The sequence below is a fragment of the Erpetoichthys calabaricus genome, chromosome 6 (genome assembly GCF_900747795.2).
Source record: "Erpetoichthys calabaricus chromosome 6, fErpCal1.3, whole genome shotgun sequence".
In the NCBI taxonomy this organism is placed as follows: domain Eukaryota; kingdom Metazoa; phylum Chordata; class Cladistia; order Polypteriformes; family Polypteridae; genus Erpetoichthys; species Erpetoichthys calabaricus.
This window is the reverse complement of record NC_041399.2, coordinates 88,659,397-88,675,021: the sequence shown is the minus strand read 5'-3', so window position 1 is coordinate 88,675,021 and position 15,625 is coordinate 88,659,397. Positions and strand designations below refer to the sequence as shown.

Below are 15,625 nucleotides of genomic sequence, written 5' to 3'. Positions count from 1 at the left end.
TTGAATATTATACTAAAACACAGTGATATTCCAAATAAGCGCATCACTAAACAGTATCATCTCCAGACAGAGGAGCAGCTTCAGCGACATACTGCTGTCACTTGCCTACTCCACTGACAGACTGAGGAGATCGTTCCTCGCCAACACTATGCGACTCTTCAGTTCCACTCGGGGGGTTAAACGTTAAAATTATACAAAGTTATTGTCTGTCTGTATACCTGCATTGTTATCACTCTTTAATTTAATATTGTTCTTTATCAGTATGCTGCTGCTGGAGTATGTAAATTTCCCCTTGGGATTAATAAAGTATCTATCTATCTATCTATCTATCTATCTATCTATCTATCTATCTATCTATCTATCTATCTATCTATCTATCTATCTATCTATCTATCTATCTATCTATCTATCTATCTATCTATCTATCTATCTATCTATCTATCTATCTATCTATCTATCACCATCCTGAACAGATTCCATTCCCTTTGATATAGATTTGTCATGAAAATGTTGTGTACAGCATGCTCAGTTTCATTTGCTATGTAAATTTTCAAAATATTTTCCTTGGTAGTTTTTTTGTGCTTTTTTAATATTACCATTTTAAACTCCAGTTATTTTCAAAGAACACTTTGCTGAACACATGAAAATAAAAAATAAACATGTAAGCATTAAATTACCTTTTATTTTGTCATGCAAAATAGTGAACTATTTTGTTATACTCTAAATCGGAAGATGAAGTGTTTAATTCTTCTGGTCCTCTTTACGGAAGTGAAAATTCTGTTTGTATTCTTTGTTTGTATTGCATCAGTTTGAAGCAGGTATTTGCTGATTTACAACTAGCATTTCATACCAGAATATTATGTAACATATTGGTTTGCTGCATGGGTGAGCTAACAGCAGATTCTGAATGACATCCATTTACCTCTATCTCTTTAGCTCACTCACATCAAGGAGTTTGCTCCTACTTCCTCCTTGGTTCTCAAACTAGACCCAGATGGTGGCCAGCCCCTTTGATGTGTGCCACTGTGACCAAAGGAAGGGCAATATTTAGAGGTCTGAATTATACAGGGGCTGACCTTTGGTATTTGGAGAGGGCAGGCACATTAGATATTCAGCCACAGGCTTTGCTTCTTTCTTTGCCCTCTTGAAATCTGCCCCATAAGAACTGTTTAGTGACCACAATCATAACAATATACTATTAGGCATTGTGATAAATATGAAAGTAAAAATGTAATAAAATGATTTTAAAGTGCTGGAAAAAATTACTGCTCATTAACACTACAGCTATCCACAAATTTTTACTAATGGTAACTGAGAAATACACTGCATCAGTAGGTTGAGGTGATGCCTAAATCATTAAGAAAAATTATTAAAAAATAGTTGTAAATTAAAAAGTTAGTAAATATGTTAACACAAATATTCTATTCAGTATGCATTAGAAATGAGTGTGAATACCACCTGTGAACTCTTCTAAATAATTTGAAAAGACCTTTAAAATGGTGTCCTGATTATTGGACTATCTGTCGGGCTCAAGGACTGTACTCCTGTTTCCTTTTCACACTCATTTCTAATGCATACTGAAAATAATAATATTTGTGCTAGGTCTGTTGCTCTGTGTTTGAAGAAATACTTTTTTAAAGCTTGTGCAGTTAAGACTGTTTATGCCACCCCTTAACCCTAACCCTTGTAGCCATGCTCATGAATTCTACCAAAAAATATTTATCACATAAAAAGTCTCTCTCCTAACTTCCCTTTGCTCCCCTGGAAGACCCTGGCAGTATCCATCCAAAAATGCAAACATTTTGTGCAGAAAACTCTCCACACAATAATACACAATATGCACATTATTTTATTTTTCATTAAAATTTCTCTTATCTGCAGGTACTGGACTTAATAATTTTAAAGACTTTGAGGAAATCTTCTTTTATAAAATAAACCAGTCAAACAAGTTTGGCTATTGAGCCGTTGAATCATCTTTGTCAATTATTTACTTTTTATCCAGTTATATCAGTTAGTTAGCAGTATGAATGGCTTGTTATTACCTTTTAAGTTCCTCTTTCTTGCCACACTACACATTATTTAACTGTTACCAACCATTATGAACAACACATTGCAAACACTTTCTGCAATTATTGTTTCAGATTGTAAATAGTGTACCGTTTTACTATTTTATGTACAGTGTGCATAATATCAGATGTTTTTATGTGTCCGGCGTTAGCATTTCTTAATGGTAGCATATAACAGAAGGCTTCCCAAATCACACTAATGTCTACTTTCTTGGGGGTATTAGTGACATAAATCTAAGTTTAAGAAATCTTGTCCAGTGTTTGGAAATTAACACCTGAGTTTCAGTATTAATCCTGTGTGACGGTGCGGGTTAGCTCTATGCTCCTGTTGTGTCTGGGAGCTACTTGAATCCGCCACTGTTGATAATGGAACCAAGGATGAGCCAGGCAAATGAGGACAAATGCATCCAGACAAGGGGAAGGTCATTAGTGCTTTTATTAAAACAATCAAAAACAAACTGTGTCCAAATTAAAGTGCAGTGCTCCAAATGTGCAATTAATAAATACTCCAATAAAAATGAAGCATTCAGTGGAGGTTAAAAACAAGTCAATAAATAGTTAATTAAAATGAGGTTTAAATCCTTAGGCTGGAAACTATCCTTTAAAACACAGTCCCCAATGTAACCCTTAAATCACAGGGTCTCGCAGTTGAGGAGACAACCAACCAACAGGCAGAGTAAACCATCTTCTCAAGGTTCAGGTCCCTACTGTTTCAGGGCTCCCAGTAGGGTGCCATGCTGAACCTCATCTCTCCAAGACTTGGCTCAGTGCAGCTGTCTGTGGCTCCAGCAGAGCACTGGGCCAGTGCTCCTCAACTCCTGTTGCCTTCCCTGGACTTACACGGGAGCAAACATCGCATTACTTCAGCAAATGAGTCGCTCAGCTGGAATGATCCACTACAACTGCCCAGAGTGTTGGCCTCATCCTCCCCAAGGCGCTCTCCTCACAGGTGTCTGTCTTCTCTCCTTCGCACTTTTTCTCTCACCAGCTCTCCAAGATTCCTGCCTTCTCTTCTGTCTTAACCCTCATTTCCATTCCTTCTCTTTTCTTTCATGGTTCTCTCTTTTTGAATCGTTCATCCATTTTTGAATTTCCTTTCTTGTACCGGCTCTTTCTTATATGCCTCCATGGGCACAGCACCTCAATCGTGAACCATGGAAAGCCAGTGGAGCAATCAACACAGACTACATCCTCACGCACAGGTGCGCTCTGTCTCAGTCACCCTACCAATACACACCCACTGAGATCGAGCCGGCTATTTTATTATTTATTCTTTTAAAAATGGACCCCATAATGCTTATCCGTGGACCCACTATTCCACATCCTGTGTGTTTACATTTATGCAAAATTTCATTATTCCAGGAGATAACCATGTTATTAAAAAGCTAATATATTTGTTGTGAACTGCTTTGTGGAACATGTCTGTGTAATTTTGTGTTTGTTTTAATTAACACCTTATTGAAACTCCCTCAAATTCGATACATACTGTATGTACTAGGGATATGAAGCAAGACACAATAGCCCAGCCTTTTGATGTAACCATGCATTAAGTTAATTTTTGTATTCTTATTTTATTTTGCTGATGTTGTAATAGTACATTTAGACATAGGAAATAGAGATATTTGTGGGTAATAAGGAATGTCTTGCTGATAGGTGGCACGTTAAGTACAGAAGGAGGTACTGGCACAGCATTGATTGCAAGAAGAATGCATGGAAGAAATGTATGTGCATGGAAGAAATTTGGTTGCTGTCCCAGATTTTGACTTTCAAATGACCTGCTGTGGCACGGAAGCAAATCATTTATGCAAGCTGATTAAGGAGTTGTATGTTCTATGTTAGCAAGACATGGTTAATGAAAGCTAATCTAGAAGCACTGCTAGAAAGAAAAGATATGAGAATAATCAGGGGGATGTGTGGAGTGTTGCAGAGTGACACAAAGAGGTTGAGTTAAGGGAAAGACTTGTGCAGAGATGATAGGTGTTAAGCATGGTTTAGACATGTGGAGCAAAATGCAGAGGTTATTTTAGTGAAGAGTGTACTCAGATGAAGGTGGAGCAGATGCAACTCAGAGGAAGGCCAAAAAAAACAGTTTGGAGGTGGTGGTGGATGACATGAAAGGAATGGGTCTTACCTCAAGGAATGAAGTGAAAAGATTTGGTGGGCAACTGGCTAATCTGTATAAACCCAGAAAGTGGATGTTAAAACAGTGAGGATGGTGATGGTAATGATGAATGAGGATGTTGTTGGTTTTGTACCTCTGAAAACTCTAAAGACATAAACATCATAGGCACTGACAAAGTTTCAAACACAATAACTCTAAAAAGATGACATGTACATACATTTGACCTACCTTAATTTAGTTATCCTTTGAGTAAATTCAGCATTCTACAGAGATTTTAAAAGCATTTAATTGCCCAATCCATCTTCGAAAGTTATTGAAAGCAGCTGTTGACACTTTTGTTCCATTTGTACATTCCTTTACTGAAATCCATAATAATTGTGAAAAACATAAAAAAAATACAGGGGTAAAAAGATAATATTCGTATCTTACATTCTATTTTTACCAGCAATTTTTGATTCATACAGCTTATCTTATAAAGACAACATGTCTAATCTTGCTGAGAAATAAATTATTCTTAATATATGTTATTCACATGACTCATTTTAATATTTTTAACTTTGGGGTGGCAGAGTGGTTCACTCGATCATTCTTCTGTCTTATATCTCCATATATCTTGATCTGATTCCTAGTCTGACTTCCATTTCTCTGAAATCTTCAGTTTTTTCCATATTTGTGTTGCTGTTCTCTAAGGTGCTGTCTTAGGTTTCTTCCACATGCTAAACCTGTGCATGTTATATTAAATGGTTTGCCATTAAATAGACATATCAGTAAGTGTAGAACTGAATATGGGTGGACCCTGCATTAGAATTGTGTCTCATCCATGGTTGTTTCCTGCCTGATTCTTAATGATTTCAGGGTTGTCTGTACCCTGTAATAGAAATATTTGATTTAAAAAATGAATGGCATAATTATTACCCACATGTCTAGATTGTATTATAGCTAATATTGGTACTGATGAGGTAAAAATTGGATAAATTAATATGCATTTGCTTTTCATCTGATAAGTAAGAAAGTTACTCACTAAATATCATATTGTTATTTCACTTATAGTTCTTCTGTTTACAGGAAAAAACTACATACTGTACCTAGCTGTTTATAAATTCCTTTCTGAGCTGTCTTACTCATGCAAGGTTCATTTAAAACTGCTTGTTACATTGTACTTTCTATAAAGTGAGAGATAACTAAAATTTAGTGTGATCATTAGAACACTCTAGACGAGAACAGGCCATTCAGCCCAACAAAGCTCGCCAGTACTATCCACTTATTTCTTCCAAGAAAACATCAAGTCGAGTTTTGAAAGACCCTAACGTCTTACTGTCTACCACACTACTTGGTAGCTTATTCCAAGTTTCTATCGTTCTTTGTGTAAAGAAAAACTTCCTAATGTTTGTGCGAAATTTACCCTTAACAAGCTTCCAACTGTGCCCCCGTGTTCTTGATGAACTCATTTTAAAATAACAGTCTCGATCCACTGCACTAATTCCCTTCATAATTTTAAACACTTCAATCATGTCACCTCTTAATCTTCTTTTGCTTAAACTGTAAAGGCTCAGCTCTTTTAATCTTTCCTCATAATTCAAACCCTGTAGCCCTGGAATCAGCCTAGTCGCTCTTCTCTGGACCTTTTCTAGCGCTGCTATGTCCTTTTTGTAGCCTGGAGACAAAAACTGCACACAGTACTCAAGATGAGGCCTCACCAGTGCATTATAAAGGTTGAGCATAACCTCCTTGGACTTGTACTCCACACATCGTGCTATATATCCTAACATTCTGTTAGCCTTCTTAATGGCTTCTGAACACTGTCGAGAAGTCGATAGCTTAGAGTCCACTATGACTCCTAAATCCTTCTCATAAGGTGTACTCTCGATTTTCCGACCGCCCATTGTGTATTCAAACCTAACATTTTTACTTCCAATGTGCAATACTTTACATTTACTGACATTAAATTTCATCTGCCACAAATCTGCCCAAGCCTGTATGCTATCCAGGTCCTTCTGTAATGATATAACGGATTCCAAATTATCTGCTAATCCACCTATCTTGGTATCATCTGCAAACTTAACCAGCTTGTTACTTATATTACTATCTAAGTCATTTATATATATTAAAAATAGCAGCGGCCCTAGCACTGACCCCTGTGGAACACCACTCTTAACATCAGCCAGTTCTGATGAGGTTCCTCGCACCATCACCCTCTGCTTCCTGTGTCTAAGCCAATTCTGCACCCATCTACAAACATCACCCTGAACTCCCACCTCTTTTAATTTGATGCCCAACCTCTCATGTGGCACCTTATCAAATGCTTTCTGAAAGTCCAGATAAATAATATCATAAGCTCCACTTTGATCGTATCCTTTTGTTGCCTCCTCATAGAATTCCAGCATGTTAGTAAAACACGACCTCCCTTTTCTGAACCCATGCTGACTGCTTAGAATAACTCCTGTTCTTGCCAGGTGTTGCTCAATCTTATCCTTAATAATTCCTTCCATTAATTTTCCTGTGATGCATGTTAAGCTTACTGGCCTATAGTTGCTTGGATCTGCCCTGTCACCCTTTTTATATAATGGGATGATATTTGCCATTTTCCAGTCCTTCGGAATCTCTCCAGTGCGCAGTAACTTCCTAAAAATATGCGTCAAGGGTTTATATATGTACTCACTAGCCTCCTTAAGAACATGAGGATAAATATTATCTGGTCCTGGTGATTTGTTCGATTTCAGCTTATTTAATCTGAGCAGTACTTCTCCCTCTACAATTTCCAAATCCCTCAGTACCTCCTTAGTAGTCCCTGTTACCTCTGAGAGGTTATCCACTTGCTCACTTGTAAACACCTCAGAAAAATGTAAGTTTAATGCATCCGCTATTTCACTGTCTGTATCTTTTAATTCCCCTTTACTATTCCTGATGCACTTGACCTCCTCCTTGACTGTTCTTTTACTACTAAAATACTGAAAGAATCTCTTAGGGTCTTCTTTCACCTTATCTGCTATATTCCTCTCCAACTGTCTTTTAGCCTTCCTGATATCCTTCTTTATGGTTGCCCTCATGTTCTCATACGCTCTACAATTCACTTTGCAGTCATTAGTCTTATATGCCTTATAAAGCAGTTTTTTCCTTTGCAACTTCTTTTTTAAATCTTTATTAATCCACCGTGGAGTTTTTTTTTCGTTTCCTATTAATTCCAAATTTAGGGATGTATCTGTCCTGCATTACATGTAAAACATTTTTAAACCTGTTCCACTGCTCCTCAACTGTCTCCACACTTAAAAGCTTATCCCAGTGTATCCTACTTACACTTTGTCGCATCTGCTCAAAATTAGCCCTACCAAAGTTCAACTTAACAATTTTAGTCTTTGCATCTGCACTCTTACAAAATACTGAGAATTGTATTACATTATGGTCACTTGACCCTAGTGGTTCAATCACCTCTACACCCTCAATTCTATCCTGATTATTACAAAATACTAAATCCAGACAGGCTTCACCCCGTGTTGGTGCTTCAACATGCTGTGTTAAAAACAGTCATTGATTACTTCTAAAAACTCCTGCTCTTGTACTCCGCCATCTGTAAGGTTATCCCAGTTAATATTTGGATAATTAAAGTCCCCCATGACTATAATATCTCCCTGTAAACTTGCCTTTTTGATATTACTAAAAAGATGTGTGTTGAAATTACTGTCTGAATTGGGTGGTCTATAACACACTCCTAAAATAAGACCCCTTTCCCTAATATTTTCCAGGCGAAGCCACATGTCCTCACTAAGATGGGGCTCATCATCCAACTGAAGAAGACTTACATTTAAATCCTGCTTGGCATAAACAGCAACCCCACCTCCTTTTCTGTTCTGTCTATCCTTCCTAAAAAATGTGTATCCCTCTATGTTACACTCATCCCCATCTTTGTTATTTAGCCAGGTTTCCGTTATTGCTATAATATCATAATTATGCTCTGCTACATATAACTCCAACTCACTTACCTTATTTTTGATACTTCTAGCATTAAGGCAAGCTATTTTTAATGTATTACTCCTTCTACATTTAATGCCTGCAAACAGCACTGTACTTTTTCTGAAATTTAAATAAATGTTTTTTATTATTTTTTTTTAAAAGCATTTCATTGCCCAATCCATCTTCGAAAGTTATTGAAAGCAGCTGTTGACACTTTTGTTCCATTTGTACATTCCTTTACTGAAATCCATAATAATTGTGAAAAATATAAAAAAATACAGGGGTAAAAAGATAATATTCATATCTTACATTCTATTTTTACTAGCAATTTTTGATTCATACAGCTTATCTTATAAAGATAACATGTCTAATCTTGCTGAGAAATAAATTATTCTTAATATATGTTATTCACATGACTCATTTTAATATTTTTAACTTTGGGGTGGCAGAGTGGTTCACTCGATCATTCTTCTGTCTTATATCTCCATATATCTTGATCTGATTCCTAGTCTGACTTCCGTTTCTCTGAAATCTTCACTTTTTTCCATATTTGTGTTGCTGTTCTCTTAGGTGCTGTCTTAGGTTTCTTCCACATGCTAAACCTGTGCATGTTATGTTAAATGGTTTGCCTAAATAGACATATCAGTGAGTGTAGAACTGAATATGGGTGGACCCTGCATTAGAATTGTGTCTCATCCATGGCTGTTTCCTGCCTGATTCTTAATGATTTCAGGGTTGTCTGTACCCTGTAATAGAAATATTTGATTTAAAAAATGAATGGCATAATTATTACCCACATGTCTAGATTGTATTATAGCTAATATTGGTACTGATGAGGTAAAAATTGGATAAATTAATATGCATTTGCTTTTCATCTGATAAGTAAGAAAGTTACTCACTAAATATCATATTGTTATTTCACTTATAGTTCTTCTGTTTACAGGAAAAAACTACATACTGTACCTAGCTGTTTATAAATTCCTTTCTGAGCTGTCTTACTCATGCAAGGTTCATTTAAAACTGCTTGTTACATTGTACTTTCTATAAAGTGAGAGATAACTAAAATTTAGTGTGATCATGCCTGCAAACAACACTGTACTTTTTCTGAAATTTATATAAATGTTTTTTTATTATTTTTTTTTTATTATTCTATAGATTACACAGTCAGCATTTTGGCAAAAAGAAGGAGATTCAGTAGGACAGTCCAAGAAGTTTATCATCTACCAATTGTGATATCTGATGCCGGGAGCCCTTCTCTTACAAGTACTAGTACTGTCACTCTGCGGGTGTGCGCCTGTGAAAGAGATGGGAAAGTGAGAACTTGCCATGCTGAACCATTCCTCTCTTCTGCAGGGTTAAGCACAGGGGCTCTTATTGCAATTCTTCTTTGCATTGTCATCTTACTTGGTAAGTGTTCAGAACATTACATTTTTTGTGGAATAGAAAACAAGAATGTGAAATATTAAGGATGAATCATTATATCTGAGACTAAAGATATGCAATATCCAAACATGCATTCCAGGACAGTTTAAAAATATGATTTATTTTCATAATAATTTAATCTAAAATGATAATTTGTTCTTTCTGATTATGTTAGATATATTGTATATACTAAAAAGTACAGTATATATAGTATACAGTATGTAGATTCATTCTGACTTACAAAGGAGTCTGGCATTGAAGGGTAAAATTTATGAAGGCTGTATAAGGAGTAGTATACCCTGTGGAAGTGTGAGATATAGCCGCTAAAAGTAGAACATGAGGCAAATCTGGAAAGAACACAAATGAGAATGATCAGATGGATGTGTGAAGTGTAGCAGAGTGAGAGAACAGTGAATGGCACTGGTCGGGATAAGTATTGTGCTGAGGAGAAACAGACTAAGGTGGTTTGGACATCAAGAAAAAGGTGGAGAGAATGAAGCCAAGAGGGAGGCCAAAGAGGGCATAGTTGAAGGTGGTAGCTGATGATATGAAAAGAATGGGTGTCATCTCATAGGATGCCCAGGGCTGTGGAGAGTGGAGGAAAAGATTTGGGGGCTGGGCAACCAGCTAACCTTGGTAAACCTGGAAAATGGCTATTAAACCAGTGATGATAATAATTGATGATGATGATAATGTTCATTACTTTTAAATCATAATTGGAACCACTTACTTAGTGTTTGAAGTATATTTGATTTAATTGATTTAGTATCATAAAACATAATTAAATGTGGCACCTAGATGTGATGATCTTTCATATGATTATAGCACAATGGGGTAAAGGCACCTACAGAAAATGTATTACAAATTGTTTTATTATTATTATTACTTGACTGATACCTTTTTCCAAGGTGACTTTTGAGAGGTATAATTAGTTACATTTCTTCTGTTTTTCAAATTAGGGCACAAGCAGATAAAGTGACTTGCTCATGGTCACACAGAGACAGTAGTGGGATTTGAACCCATAACCTCAGCCTTGGAAGCCCACACCCTTAACCACTATGCCACACTACTTCTCTAGTGTTGTTAACAAACATTTCCTGGATATTTTTTATTGAAGGTAGTATTTCATTTGTAAAAACAGCATCAACACATACAGAATATAATAGCACAGATTTCAGTTTTTATATTTATTTCCCAAAAACTCCCTTTTCTCTCAAATAATGATATATTATTTTCCTATACAATTCCAGACACCTCACTCCCAGATAAAAAGACTTCAGCTGTGTGTATTTTGTGTCTGACTTCAGCTGCTTCAGTGTGGGATGGGATAGCAGGGTGCCTGCCCGCTGCCAATTGACACATTTGCAAAACAAAGGCGCTATCAGTGCACAGTTAACGCAGTGATGAGAAGGTGCTAGTAAAATTAAGCTGGTGCTGCATTACAAATATTTTCGTAGGCTTCAGGGATTCTAGTGTTAATTAACTACAGTGGCTGTCAAGGTACATAAACAATAGAACATAGCCACAATTCTACTGAGATCAGCTGATTTTTCAAAATAAAACACCCTGCAGAGACATAATCAATAAAATGGAAATAAAATAGAAATAAAAAAATTTTTCTGTGAGGTCCAGTACCAAATGATCCATTGCCCGATACCGGTCCACAGCCCAGTGGTTGGGGACTGCTGCTTTATGGGTCTCTGTTGCCTGTCCACCAGTTAGTTTCTAATAAAAAACACCATCAGGCTCTGTGAAGGGATCATGTGTGGGAAGAATCTGATGAGGCCATGGAAGATGACTTTTTTGTGATTTGAAGATTGTGTTCTGCTGTTTGCAGGTGATGTTGTCTTCTGGCCTTTTCTAGACTGTGATCTCCAGCATGCATTTCAACAGTTTACAGCTAAGTGTAATGTAATCATGCTAAAAATTAACATACCTTATCCTCTACTGGTAAAGAGTTACTTACTGTCTCCTGATTTGGTGGGCAGGTACTCCATTTCCTTAGCACAGCAAGGACATCAGCATTTTGTTAGCAAACTGCTGGTGTTCTAAATTTAGCTGAGATGGGCTGTGCAGATATTCAGCATGCCCCATATCCACCTTTCACAAAAAGATACCATGCATAACTTACTGAAAGGAAATTTCAGAAAACTATAAAGGGAGATTGGCTTGCTTCTAAGGTCTTGGGAATATCTCAAAACTACTAGCAGACTGATGCTTGGTGTAGTGCAGCTGTGCGCAACCTGCGGCCGTACGGCCGCATGCGGCCGTGGGCAAGGACTTTGGCGGCCGTGGACGTGTATATTAAAGTGTACGTAATGGCGGCCGTGCAGGTGTAGGGTCTCTGGACTCCAGCGAGTAAGGGGTCTCAACGCCGCGGAATCTTTGTCGGCCGGGTCGGTATGGTGACGCCGAAAGCCAATTTGCTTACTTGAATATTAAGTTCGGTTGAAATGGGCTGACACCCAGGAGTACATTTGAAGTCACGTGACTAGCGGCTAGCCAATATGGAACTGAGAAGGAAATGGGAGTGTACGCCTGTACGGCCTTGTGGCTAAGTCCATACACTGCCTATCGCCATTAGCAAACGGTCATCATATGTGCGAAGCAGCGTTTTCCAGAATGAAATATCTGAAAAACAAGTACCGAACCCGATTGGTAGACAGCAATCTAGAGTCTGGAATACGGCTAATGGTCTCCAGCGAGTCCCCTGACTTTGCAAGTCTGTCTGCAAACATGCAAGAGCAAGGAAGCCATTAATGGCGATGTTTTCCAAACTTCCTGAAACAATTGCTGTAAAGGTTTTTTGTCCTATATGACGTTTCGTAGACATTTTTTTACATATGTAGACCAGTAAATTGAATATTGTCAGATATATCATACTCTGTTTTAATGTGTAATCTGTAAATTTTTACATAAATCATAAAACATTATTAAGTTTACTTGGACTTACTGGCGGCCGTTATTAAAGTAAAAAGTCTGTAGTGCGGCCGTTATTAAAGTAAAAAGTCTGTAGTGCGGCCGTCAATAGCGGAAAGGTTGCGCATGCCTGGTGTAGTGTGTTCTGGTCTGTCTAGCTAAGCATATACCTACTGCAACCTTCACAAAGAAAATGTGGTTGAAGAGACAACAGACTATTTCTTCCTAATTATTTCCCCAAACCATCAAAAACCAAAGGATACATGACAACCATCACAGGAAGTACAATTAAAAATCCTCAGCATTACTTATGTAAATTGTTAAGCTGCTGTGTGAGCACATTTTCATGTTTTTAAGCTTTGAGTTGTTTTTTCTTTTCTTTTTTGCCTCACAATCTCTATTTCCTGTTACCTTTCCTTTATACCCATTTAGCCAGGGAAACAAGAAAATCAAATCCCTTAGCTATGCAAGAAAGTGAATCAGTCGACACTGGTTAGGATGAAGGCACACCCTACGATATTGTTTTGGTGTTGTGCTCCACAATCTTAGTACTGAAGCTAACCTAAGTGCACTATTTATTACAGTAACCTGAATAAAACAAAGGAGAAGGAATACTGCAAACAATGGGATTCCTGCATGGCATATTTATGTATTTTGCATTTTCTTATATTCTTTGTGTTTTGTGGGGGGTACCTGAAAAGCCATGGTCACTTTGACATCACTGCTGCTGGGTCTGCACTCACCTTTATAAGCAGGTGGAAACAATTATCATAGCAAAGTACATCTCTTGAGTTCCTGGTTATAGTGGACTTTGTTGCTTTGCTTTTGTATTCCGAGTACTGGATAAGGGATTGAACGTATTAGGCTTGGGTGGCTTTTGCAGAGAACCCATTTTTGCCTCATTTTGCCCTTTTTTCCTGTTAGCCTTATTTATGTGCTTTGTTTTTTGTAATTTATTTATAAAGATTGCTTGTCTCGTTTCTCAAGCCAAAGGTTGCACCCTCTACCTTGAACGACATTTTTGCATATTTTGTATAATCAAAGCATGTTTTAAACTTTAAATTCCTGTCACCCATTTTAAGGCCTATTAAGCTTGTGGCCAGGCTGCGTGGGGTAAGGTATGTCACTAGACTGCCCAGATAAGGTTCTGATCTGGTTTGAGGGTCTTTTTGGAGGTCTTTCACCCTTTTCGCCATATCTGTGTCACCAATTCACAACTTGCTTTTAATTGTTTTAATTCAGTAATTGGAAAATGATTTCACAAAAGGACATTTATATCCAAAAGGTTACCTAAAAACAGCAAGTGAAAGAAAAGGAATTATTCCTTTTACTTAACATTCCAGGAACCCTCTAGCATATAGGATGAAGCCCGTGTCAGCTTGACAAGGCTTATTCTGTGTTTCTTAGATGTCTTACAATGCATACAAGGCATGATCACATATTAGTTTAATGAGAGAAAATGACAAATGAGACAAGGCTTTCAAGTACTGTGGGCTAATATAAATTAGACTTCACAATTTTACTTCAAAACAGCTTAGACACTTGGCTCTTGTGGTTTCCTCTTCTGTGCATCACAATAGAGTATTCTGAGACAACATTAATGCTGCTTAAAAAACATAAAGAGCTCAGTGCAAGAGGAGGTCAAACTTTTATTGTTTTGATTGTGTTATTACCCTTAATAATGTAATTTTATTTATTTATATATATATATATATATATCAACAGGGCTGCCTGCAACTCCAATTCCCATGGAGCCCTGCGGGAAACCGAGGCACCGCTCCAACCCAGGGGGGTGGCCATCTAGCGTCCAGGGGGAGGTATTGCACCGTCCATGGCTGCTCCCCCTGAGCATTTAACGAAGGGGCGTCCCGGCTGGTCATGGACCCACAATATATATATAAATTGTGGAAGCTGGCCCAGACACAGACAGGTGGACACCGGTGGTTCAAGCACCAACACACGTTTATTGTACATTTCTATTTACAAAGTGTGCTCACACAACCCAGTGCCCCTGCACCAATCACCCTTAGTTCAGGCCTCTCTCAATGCCTCTCTCTCTTCTACTGCCTCCACTCCTCTCCGACGAGCTACATCCACTTCCACCCGACTCCAGCCATCGAATGGAGGGAGGCGGCCCCTTTTATTTTCACCCGGACATGCTCCAGGTGCCTCCCAGTGAACTTCTACTGGCACTCCCTGGTGTGGCAGAAGTGCCGGCTGCGCACCCGGAAGCACTCCGGGTGTCCCTGGTCTTCGTCCCCCCAGCACTTCTGGGTGTGGCGGAAGTGCTGAGGACCAGGGCTCTCCAGGCATTTGGGCGCTCCCTGGCGATGACCACGGGCCCCTATAGGGTTGAGTTTTCATGCTCCTTTCCCGTGGTCCCCATAGCCACCAGGGTGGTCGCTCCCTTGTGGTCCGGAGGAGGCATACTCCCTCCTTTGGTCATTCTGGGCAGCCCAGCTGGGTACCGCCCCCCGCCACGCACTACTATATATATATATATATATATATATATATATATATATATATATCTATATATATATATATATATATAAAAGAGTAGCAGCACACGAATACCCTGGACCATTTTTATTACTAATTAGACTTTCTTTTATAAAGGAAACAAAAATTAACAAGTTATAGTTAAGTTTGTGATGTGTGCTCCTTTGCTTGTTTATTATTTATTTGCATATTTATTGTTCAAATTAAAGCTGTGTAAGGTGTCCAAACTCTTTTGGGACTCCTATAATATATATAAATTTGAGATTTAGTATTATTTTCTTTATAGGCAAGATGGCAATTCAGTTAAATTTCAAGTAGTTCATTTTTTGGAATTTCGAAGAGTTACTTTCCAAATTTTTAAGTTCAAGCAGTGTGTTGTCTGGGAATTTCTGTTTGGTTCTGGTCTGATAAGACCAAATCGAGAATCTACATTACTAAACGAAGGTTGTATATATGCACGGATGCCAGATGCCAGAAGCAAGCCATGCCGAAAGCGCACGTGCACAGCGCCCCAGAGTCAAACCCAGCGGCTTCCCAGAGTCAGAAGGTGGTGCCCAAACAACACAACACATCCAAAGGTTGTATATATGCACGGATGCCAGATGCCAGAAGCAAGCCCTGCCGAAAGCGCACGCGCACAGCGCCT

General features: G+C 38.2%; 1 protein-coding gene across 3 annotated transcripts in view; it reads left to right on the top strand.

Moving 5' to 3' along the window:
• Positions 1–15,625, top strand: part of LOC114653468 (cadherin-18) — a 1,070,530-nt gene that overhangs the window by 1,000,082 nt on the left and 54,823 nt on the right. For all 3 annotated transcript variants that reach the window (XM_051928932.1, XM_051928933.1, XM_028803814.2), the window contains one exon: positions 9,292–9,543. In XM_051928932.1, the coding sequence (XP_051784892.1) occupies positions 9,292–9,543 (252 nt within the window). The remainder of the gene's footprint in view (positions 1–9,291; positions 9,544–15,625) is intronic.